At 32.0% G+C, this 10,508-nt stretch overlaps 1 protein-coding gene across 1 annotated transcript; it reads left to right on the plus strand.

Annotated features, from left to right (window-relative positions):
* The first annotated feature begins 949 nt into the window (after positions 1-949).
* On the plus strand, positions 950-1,351 carry LOC120124922. Its single transcript, XM_039143478.1, has one exon. The coding sequence runs from the start codon at positions 995-997 to the stop codon at positions 1,307-1,309; it is 315 nt and encodes a 104-aa protein (XP_038999409.1). The 5' UTR covers positions 950-994; the 3' UTR covers positions 1,310-1,351.
* Positions 1,352-10,508: the final 9,157 nt, after the last annotated feature.

The following is a 10,508-nucleotide window of genomic DNA, read 5'->3' on the forward strand; positions in this document are numbered from 1 at the left end:
AAGCCTTGAAACCCGGAGAACAATAAAAAATATAGAACTAAAATAATTACGATATTTAAATTACATTTGAATATTTTTTTAACTTATGATCTTTTAAAATTACAACAACATGAAGACAATTGAATTAAAATCCCATCAACTATTAAAGAATTTAAACTTAATGTAATAATATTATATGATGACATGTCAATAGTTAAAAAATATAACTAAATCTTAAAAGGTTAATTATTTATACTTGGTTTAAAAAAGGTTTTTAACAAGACGTACATACTTTATTCTTAGTGTCTCAATCTATATGTTTATAATGTATCGAAGACAAATAATTTATAATAATTTATATTTATTTTGTATTGAATTTATATTTGAGGTAATGATAGTAAATAAATCTATACATATCAATCAATAATAAAATATTATCCATAATAATAATAATAATAATAATAATAATAATTGCTAAAGTATATCAAATGTCACTAAATTATACTTAAATTATCATATTAAATTTTTAAAAATTATAAAATGATCATTAAATTTATCGAACTCTTACAAATTGGTCATTGAAAATTTATAATAAGTGTAATAGTTCGATCAGTTTAATGACTGTTTTGTAACAATTCATTAAATGTAATTATCATTTTGTAATAGTTACATAAATTTAATGATTAATTTATAACTTTGAAAATTTTATAATCGAAACAATCATTTGACCATAGTTCAAAGTCCTCTTGTGTGCTTTGCCCTATTTATATATTTTAAACGATTTATTATATATATATATATATATATTAAAATACCCCTTTCCATTCCGGCTGCCGTTGACCTCAACTTCCTACCAACGGAAAGAATCAATATAAGTAGGGTATAAAAAGCCCTTTTATGTTTTTCTTCTAATTGTAATCCTCCATTATTCCCCTGTTTCATCAAGACTACAATAAAAAAAAGAATCATCTCTCTTTGCTTCTCCTTCCTCTCAACTATAACTTTAACCAATAGCATGAAGAAACCTTGGGAGCTAGTTCATGCAGCCTCGTGGTACTGTACCGTAGCGTTGTTGGCTTTAATATTGATTGGCTCAGTGGGGGCAAACTGTGTATCAGATGAAGCTGCAGATGTGAAAGGGAGGAAGCTCCTGAGCCAACGACCCTGTGCTGAAATCTATGTGGTAGGAGAAGGTGAGACTCTTCACACAATCAGCGACAAGTGCGACGACCCTTTCATCGTCGAGCGCAACCCTCACATCAATGATCCTGATGATGTTTTCCCCGGCCTTGTTATTCACATCATTTCTTCACCTGCTACAAAACTATAGAGGTAGCCAAACTAATTGGCTTGTATCGTATATGTGGGTAGTTTTCAATAGGAATTAATAGAAGATGATTTGTACTTGTATTTCGTTTCTTCTTTGTAGTATACTGAAAAAATATTTGTTTATAATTTGCATGATCGGGAGTTTTATTGAATTGGAAACAACAGATTTGTTTTTAGGTTTTGCGAGTTATCTTTCTCTTATTTTATTCTCTTCTGTACATGGCTTCTGGAAAGTGGAAAGTACTGTCAAATTGCCGGTTTGAAATGACCAAAGCCATCAGCGTTGGCCTTCTTTCCGTTAACGAAGAAAAAGTCTCGTCTTTTGGTGATAAAAGCTAAGTTGGCTGCTTATTCCAACTTGTGTATGCACGTGGTGTTTATCTTAAATCCTTTAATTTAACCAATCATTCCTTTTACAATTTATTTTAAAATAACACGAATCAAGCTACTGAAATCATAAAATAAGTTATTATTGTTTCTTAAGGTTTCGGATTCGAGTACCAGAAATGTCATATATGTGAACGTTTAATGTTAAATAGTTGAGAGTTATCTTTGAATATATATTGTCTTATACTTATAAGTAGTGGATCCAGGAATTAAAAAATAGGGGTCCAAAATAAATATTATAATATTTATTAATAAAAAAAGTTACATAATTAAAAATCCAAAATAACAATTCATTCAAAAAGTACAAAAAATTACTAAACACTAGAAACAATTAAAATTGTTCTCAACGAGCTTTCATTCCTTTAAATCATTTCAAGATTTTTTTCATCATCGATTTGGACAAGAACATCTCTTTCTATATAAGTGACCAAACAATCATTTTAAAATTGATCACCTATGCTATTTCGCAACTTATTCTTCACGATGGTCATTTTAGAAAATGCTCTTTCCACACTTGCGGTAGCTACGGGGAGTACCAACTTTATGAGCAAATAGACTTTTTGGTACACTTGATTCTTATTTGTCTGGACAAGCTTCATGGAAAGTTCACCCATATATTTCAATACCCAAAATCTATCATCCCTCCGTATATCAACAATATAATTATCAAGTTGATCATCAAGGGCTAGTCTATCAACACTTGTAAATTCATCAGGATATAATTCAACAAGTCTAAGTATCTTTTGTTTGTTTAACTCTATACTAACCTCATCAAATCGGTTGTTTAACTCTTGAAGATGAAGATCAATAACTCCCAAGAACACTTCAATTAAAAAATAATGAATATTAGTAGTATCCAAACGACACGTTTCTTTCTTCCCGGATGAGTATACACAACATCCATATTAAAAATATCAATGTCATTCTTGTTACAAAATGAAGTGATTATAGCAAAAAAAGACTCCCGCTCATTTTCCCTCATATTTTGCAATCTTTCTTTAGTTAAAATAACAAGTGACATAACATTGACAATATCTTGATCTTTTCTCTGTAAAGCTTTGTTTAATTCATTCATAATCCCAAATATTCTCTTCATAAAGTGAATCATGAAAATGAAATCAAATAAGTCTATTGCAAAACTCACATTATCGGCTTTTTGAGCATCATCACCATTTCGAGCATCATTACCAATCAAATCAAGCACCTCACGTATTGTAGAATACAAATCAATCACATTCAAAATCAACTTATAATAAGACCCCAACGTGTATCGCCCGACCTACCTAAACAAAGCTCTTGGTTTAAACCTTTTCCAGTCACAATATCACCATTTTCAAAGGCTTTTGCAATTTTTTCAGCTTGTTTTCCTTTAAGCATATCTTTTCGCCTACATGATGATCCAACAACATTCAAAAAATCTCCAAGTGTATCAAAAAGCCAACCACGATCTTTATTTTTTCTTAGAAACGACAACAAGAGTTAATTGAAGTTGGTGAGCAAAACAATGTATGTAGTATACAAATTGTTTTTCTCTCATGATTAGAGTTTTGAGACCATTAAGTTCACCCTTCATATTACTAGCTCCATCGTACCCTTGCACACGAATTCTTGAAAAACTCAAAGAATGCTCATCAAGAAAAGAAAACATAGCTTCTTTAAGAGACAAAGATGTGGTATCTCCAACATGAACAATTCCAAGAAACCGTTCCTATATCATTCCCTTTTTATCAACATAACGGACACACAAAGTCATTTGTTCTTTTTGAGACACATCACTAGACTCGTCTACTATTATTCCAAAATAATCCTTAGCAAGATCTTCCACAATTGCCTTGGTAGTTTCTTTTGCACATCAAACTCTTTTTGAATCGAAGGTGCAATCATTTGATTATTTTTATGTGCATTTTTCAAAATAATATTTCCCACATCATCATTCTTTTCCGCAATCCAATTCAAAAGTTCAAGAAAATTTCCCTTGTTACTTGATTCATTACATTCATCATGACCACGAAGTGCCAATCCTTGATATAAAAGAAATCTCAAACAATGAATAGAAGTAGTCAAGCAGATTCGGTAGTCACTTTTAGCTTGCTCGGTTTGTTGGTCTAAAGAAACTTTCAAGGATGACTTAAAGTTCTTTAAATTCTCAAACTTTTGAAAAACTTGATTATGAGCACTATTTATTCCACCAACATGTTTTCTGAACCAAACTGGCCTATTCCAACCTCTAAATCTATTAACAAAAAATGCATCTCCTCCTGCAGCTTTGGTAGTTTCATTCTTAAACAAGTAACAAACAAAGCAAAATGCAACATATTTTGAAACACTAATCAAGCCAAGAATACTTATTAAATCAAGATTTATTAAAGCGACGTAATGTACCTACTTCGAAGTCCATTTGAGGAAATTTGTGCTTTTTTGGTCGGCAAACACCTCTTTGTATGTTTTCTTTGTATGAATAATTTTTTTCCTTTTAGCCGGATCATGTGGAATAGAGATATCATTAACTTGGCTTTCCATCTCTCTTGATGCAAATGTTGTACTATCATCTTGTCTAATACATGTAGATCTCATTCCAGTTTCTTGAGTTTGTGGCATATTATTTGAAGGGAAATAAAATTCTTGTTCGACTTGAGTTGCTGAAGGTTGAGTCGGTGATGAGACACAAATTGACACTTGGGAAGAACTTGCATCATTCTTTTTGGGCTTTCAACAAACCAATTCAACGTTCCATTCTTCTTCTTTTTCTTTCGTTGATAGTTCATCTTTTCATCATTCATCTTCTTACTACTACAATTACAAAATTTACAAATCACAATAATTATTTATTATAATTCACTATTAGTAATTATATTTATTATCAAAGAAGTAAGATCTTAATTACTAATTAAATAATTTTAATGGATTCAACTTAAAAATTAAAATATCTAAATTGCTTCTACTTAAATTACACAAATTTAGTATACCATTTTCTTCTCCTTCCCAAAAATACATATTAGTAATTTTACATATCACAATTTAACATTCAAATATTCTTCATAAAATCACTAAAGTCTATTAAGTTGATTCAAAATTTAATTTTATCCCTTAATTTTAACTCACTCAAATTAAAAAATAAATTTTAAAACTTAAAAACTCAAATATAAATTTAACTAAATTTAAGAGGGTAAAAGAATGAGTGAAGAACCTAACTATCTAAGGAAAAGAAATGAGCAACAACTTATAGGCAGCTTGTTTGGGGAAGTTCATCGGAAAATCGTCGGTGAACGGAGTCGTGGCGGCTGGTTTAGATTCGAACAAGGGACCAACATTTGAGTAGCAGCTGGGGCTGAGGATGGGGCATGTGTGGGTTTGAACTAAAAAACAAAACATAAGCTTTAGTATAAGAGTGAAAGACTAAAAGAGGTGAAATGAATGGTTGTAAAATATAAAAATGATATATATATATATATATATATATATATATATATATTTTAATCAATAGTTTTTAATTTTAAAATATGGAATAGAAGGTTAACACTTTATTAGCTTCCTACTCACGTCATTTGAGAACAAATTTTAAAAAAAGGTGTGCAGAAAAGTAAAAACAAAGGTGATCATAATTTTTAAGTCTTGATATAATATATCAAGTGTTGGTATTTTTTAAGGAAAATGGGTATGCAACTATTACCTCCTGGGCTACATAGGTCCGTCACTGATACTTACCCTAGATTAATAAAAAAAGTTTTTAAAATTAATTTATTGGAATGTATCAACGATAAAAAAGAGTTGTTTTTCTAAATTTTTAAAATTTAAGTAGTTATGTTTGTAGGACATGTGAATTGTCAATGACTAAATGTTTATTGAATAGAGACTATCTTATAATCATCTTTCACTATTCAAAAGAAATTTTAGAAAATAATATTTCAAAAATGTATAAATAAATAGAATTACCAAATGAGTATAAATATTTTTATAATAATTTTTTAATTTTTAAAATTTTTATTTTAAAATTAAATAGATAATCATTTTTTCTTGAACATATTTAATTTTATTTAATATCATGAGCGCCTAAATCCATATTATTTGTCCCGTTAAAAACTTTCCTACTCCTAATCGAAATGAAAGAGATATGTCGAAACGATTTAAAAAAAACAAATTTAATTTTTAATTAAAGATGTAATTAAAAAATCTCTCCCTTCGAAAAATTTAGGATTCCCTTTAAATAAAATAAAATATGATTCGAGGAGTCGCCACCAATATTTTATTAGGGTGTGATTGGACACCCAAAATATTTTGCTATTTTAATAAAATTAAATTTAAAAATTATTAAAATAACACTAAAAAGTCTGCGTACCAGGAAATGAGTTCGAGAGTCGGTTATGTGTGGGGAAGGATTAGCACCCCCACAACGCCCTAAATCGGTACATTGTCCATTAATTATTTGTATTTGTAATAAAATTTGCAAGTTTGAATTTAATTTAATTTAATATCCCTTCGAATAAAATTCTTGAATTTTGGGATAAAATATTATAATATTTAATTATTTTCTATCGAAAAGAATTGATCTATCGTATCTTGAGACAGTCAAGTCCTACTCCAATTGAAACAAATAAATATTATAATTTCACCCTAATATTTAAATTCAAGAAATTAAATTAATTTAAAATTACCAATCTTTTTAGAAAGAAAAATAATATTCGATTTATTTTAAGACTTTGAGATCGGACCTTAGATAAGTTCTAATTATCTTTTCTCGGAGAATTTAAATAAATGAATATGTTATTTTTCTTTCATTCTCAAATTTTAGGTATAATTAATTTTTAAAGCTCCACTTAATAGGACATTCTTTCATCTTAAAATATTCGAAAGTGACATTCTTATTAGTTAAGACAGTCACCTCCCGGTAATTTTAAAATGAACGAATTTTACCTTTAATACAATTATTTTAATTGAAGCTGAGTTATGCTCATGAGGTCATTATACATGTCAGATAAAATATAATTAAATTTAGATGCACATATACATACAAATATAAAAAAATAGGCTTTAGGACCAAAATAAAATTCGGATAAAACATGATGCTCAAAATAGAATATCAGAAAAATTCATTCAATGACTAAAACAAGAAATCACAAAGCCCAAGGGACCTAATACATAATTATCCCACATAAAAAATGCTCTTTGGTCCTTCCCCGAAATTACGTCATTTCGCATGATGTATATAAACCTTAAAAACGACCCAAAATGGCCATTTCTCTCATTTGTTTCAATTCACTCTCTATCTTTAAGAGATGAGAGAAACAAATTCTCTGGCCTCTCTCTTCCTTCCCTCACCAGAGGGAGACCGGTAATCTCCGGCCACCGTTCACTAGAGCTCTCCGCCGCCGTCCATGGCGACCGACGACATAAAAAGCTCCCAAAATGAAGATCTCCATACCCTAAACCCAAAACTAAGCCTCACTCAACCTAAATCTTACCCAAATTCTGTAGATCTAGGATTTTACCTTCGAAAAAATGGTACTCCGATGACGTTTGATATTTCCAATGATCAGCGAGGCTTCGAGGGTAAGACTCCTCCTCTTCTCTGTTTCTTTCTTTGCATTTTTCTAGTGTTTCGGTTTGTTAGTGCTCGATTGGTTGCTTCTGTTATTGGTCTTTGGTTGCTTATGTTGTTGGTATTTGGTTGTTGCCGTCGTTGTTCTTTGTTCTCGCAAGTTTGGGTTCCTTTTATAGGGACCTCCAACTCGTCTTTCGGACCAGTCTAATGGGGGGCTACCTCTGAGTCATCGGGTCTATGGAAGTGACTAGCTAGGGGAGGTCGTGAGGTGGCTGGGTGCATTAAATGCACCCAGATCTTTTGGGATATGGTCGGTGACTCACCAACGCCAGCGGCTCAGGTTGAGGCGACTGGCTAAGATATTTAGGGTTAAACCCTAATTGTTGTTTGATCTAGACCGTCATATTGGTTTAGATCTGACGGTTCTAGGCTTCTGGCGGTGACTGGTTAAAATATGAAACCCTAACGGGTCTCTCCACTTTGGGCTGCAATATTGGGCCAGAACTGAGTCATTTATCATCGGGCCTTGAATGGGCTCGCCTGTTTGGTCAGGCTGGTGAGCCTGACTGGGGCTGGATAACCTGATTTGAACTTCTGGACCTGGACCATTAGACTTGGCTTGTTGACCCGAATTGGACTTGGACCCTGAAATAAAATATAATTAATAATAATAATAATAATTTTAAAAACGTATATATTTCAAAATATAAACTCATATTATAATATATTTATTTATATTTCAAAAACCAAATTATTTATATACTTATATTTATTTGTTTTCAAACCATATATTATGTTTTCTAAAACTATATTGTGTATATTTTCCAAATTATTATTTTATAAAACTATATTATATATATTTTCAAGACTATACTTATTATATTTTTCAAAATTATATATATATATATATATATATATATATATTAAAACTATATTATATATATATATATATATTCCAAAACTATATTTATTTTAAAAATTATATATATATATATATTTCAAAACTATATTTTATTTTCAAAACTATACTATATATATAACCAAAATAAAACAAAAATAAATAAAACAAAAGGAAACTCTAAGATGAAAACACATGTATACAAGATAATAACAAAGTACAAAGATGCATCACGTCCGAAAGGCAAAATACATCTTCTCATCTTTCTTTCAAACCACAACCATTATTCTCTATCTTAACAAAGATTTAAGCAGCGCCACAATTACACAACATTTAAAAACTCAAAACTTACCATTATCACCAAGCCTTAAATAAATCACGTCTACAAATTCTGGCTTTAACAAAATGATTTGTCACGGTGTTCATTATTCTTAGAGCATAGACAAACTGAACCCTTTTAATTTTAATCACCAATCGATCAATATCAACAAAAAGATGCCACCACTTTCAAGGTCGAGGAGTTGTAGTCAAGATCTAATTCAAGGCTGATTGAGAATACAACTCTATAGCCAATTCAGCTTTTTCAGTCCAATTCGCCTCCACAAATATCTCAAGATTGATTTTAAATACTGATACTTTTGTCTAGTCTGACCCTAAGCAAGGTTTTGGTCCCGAAAAGTTATAACAATATCTGATTCTGTTATAAGAAGTCCCCCACAACCAGAAGCTTCCTCTTTGGCAGTCCTATCCACGTTGAACTTCAATTAACCGACCGTCAGAAGTAACCAACTCGAAATCGAATTGCTCCCCTTGCAATCAACCACAAGACAGTATAATGGGTTCTCCCACCAATTGTTACAATAATTAGTGCATCTTCTTTGATTGCCAAAGTGCAGAAACAACACAAATAAACCAAATCGATTTGGCCTCTCTTCTCAAACGGGATTAGAAGGAAAATTTCAATAATTCGTCAATTGTACTTGAACTCGTCCAAGCCACACTCCATCATCTACACATACAATTTTAACAGAAGGAAAGTCGACAATTAACAATCAAATGATTAGAAGATTCAAGTTCAGCCTCACACCACGAACACATGCACTCGACTCATCTAAGAACACCCATCGAGACCTCAAAATCTCTTTTGTGGGTATTTTATTATTGAATAGACACTACCTTATAATCACCCTAGTATCGGTATTGTAATTCTAGTCTTAGTATTGTAATTCCTATATCGATACCATAATTCCATTACTAGTATTGTAATTCCAGTATTGATACTTTAATTCCAGTACCGATATTGTAATTTCAATATCAGTAGTGTAACCCCCCAATATGCTCAAATAATTAAAGAGAAAATAACCTCAGTGACCAAAAATGTCATATTATATACGATTTTAACCAACTTTTTTTGGATTTGCCAAAATGACCAACTAAATCGCAATGCGATCGATAATTCGCAACGCGATCTCCGGTATCGCAAATCAGTTTCCAGATTCGCAACACGAACATCGACCATCGCAACACGAACTTCTACTATCGCAATGCGATTTTCCAAATTCGTTGCGATAGTCCAAGTTCGCGTTGCGATTTATTCCAAATTCGCGTTGCGATAGTCCAAGTTCGTTGCGATAGTCGAAGTTCGCGTTGCGATATATTCCAAATTCGTTGCGATAGTCCAAGTTCGCGTTGCGATAGTCGAAGTTCGCGTTGCGATTTATTCCAAGTTCATTGCGATAGTTAAAGTTCGCGTTGTGATTTATTCCAAGTTCGTTGCGATAGTCGAAGTTCGCGTTGCGATTTATTCCAAGTTCGTTGCGATAGTCGAAGTTCGCGTTGCGATATATTCCAAATTCGTTGCGATAGTCCAAGTTCGCGTTGCGATAGTCGAAGTTCGCGTTGCGATTTATTCCAAGTTCGTTGCGATAGTCACGATTTATTCCAAGTTCGTTGCGATAGTCGAAGTTCGCGTTGCGATTTATTCCAAGTTCGTTGCGATAGTCCAAAATCACAACGACCGGTGGTATTGCATTTGTTTCTTAAGAATTTTCTCTAAAAAGATAGTATTCACGCGGACGTGTCGAAGACACGTATTACCACGACCACGACCACAACCCTGACCCCGACCACGACCCCGACCCCGACCACGACCCGAGACGAGACGGACGGCGGTGGCGGCAGCTCGCGAAAGTCCCCCTTGTTCTCTATCACTCAAAAAGGAAGTGGAAAAGCCAAGCCTTAAATACCATTCCCAATAGTGTTTCCAATACTATGTGGGATTGAGCATTACCAACACTTGTTCCCAATACTATGTGGGATTGAGCCTTAAATAGTGATATTATTTGTGAATTATAGTTAATGACTTTAGTATTTGTA

The sequence above is a fragment of the Hibiscus syriacus genome, unplaced genomic scaffold, assembly GCF_006381635.1.
Source record: "Hibiscus syriacus cultivar Baekdansim isolate YM2019G1 unplaced genomic scaffold, ASM638163v2 tig00110429_pilon, whole genome shotgun sequence".
Lineage (NCBI taxonomy): Eukaryota > Viridiplantae > Streptophyta > Magnoliopsida > Malvales > Malvaceae > Hibiscus > Hibiscus syriacus.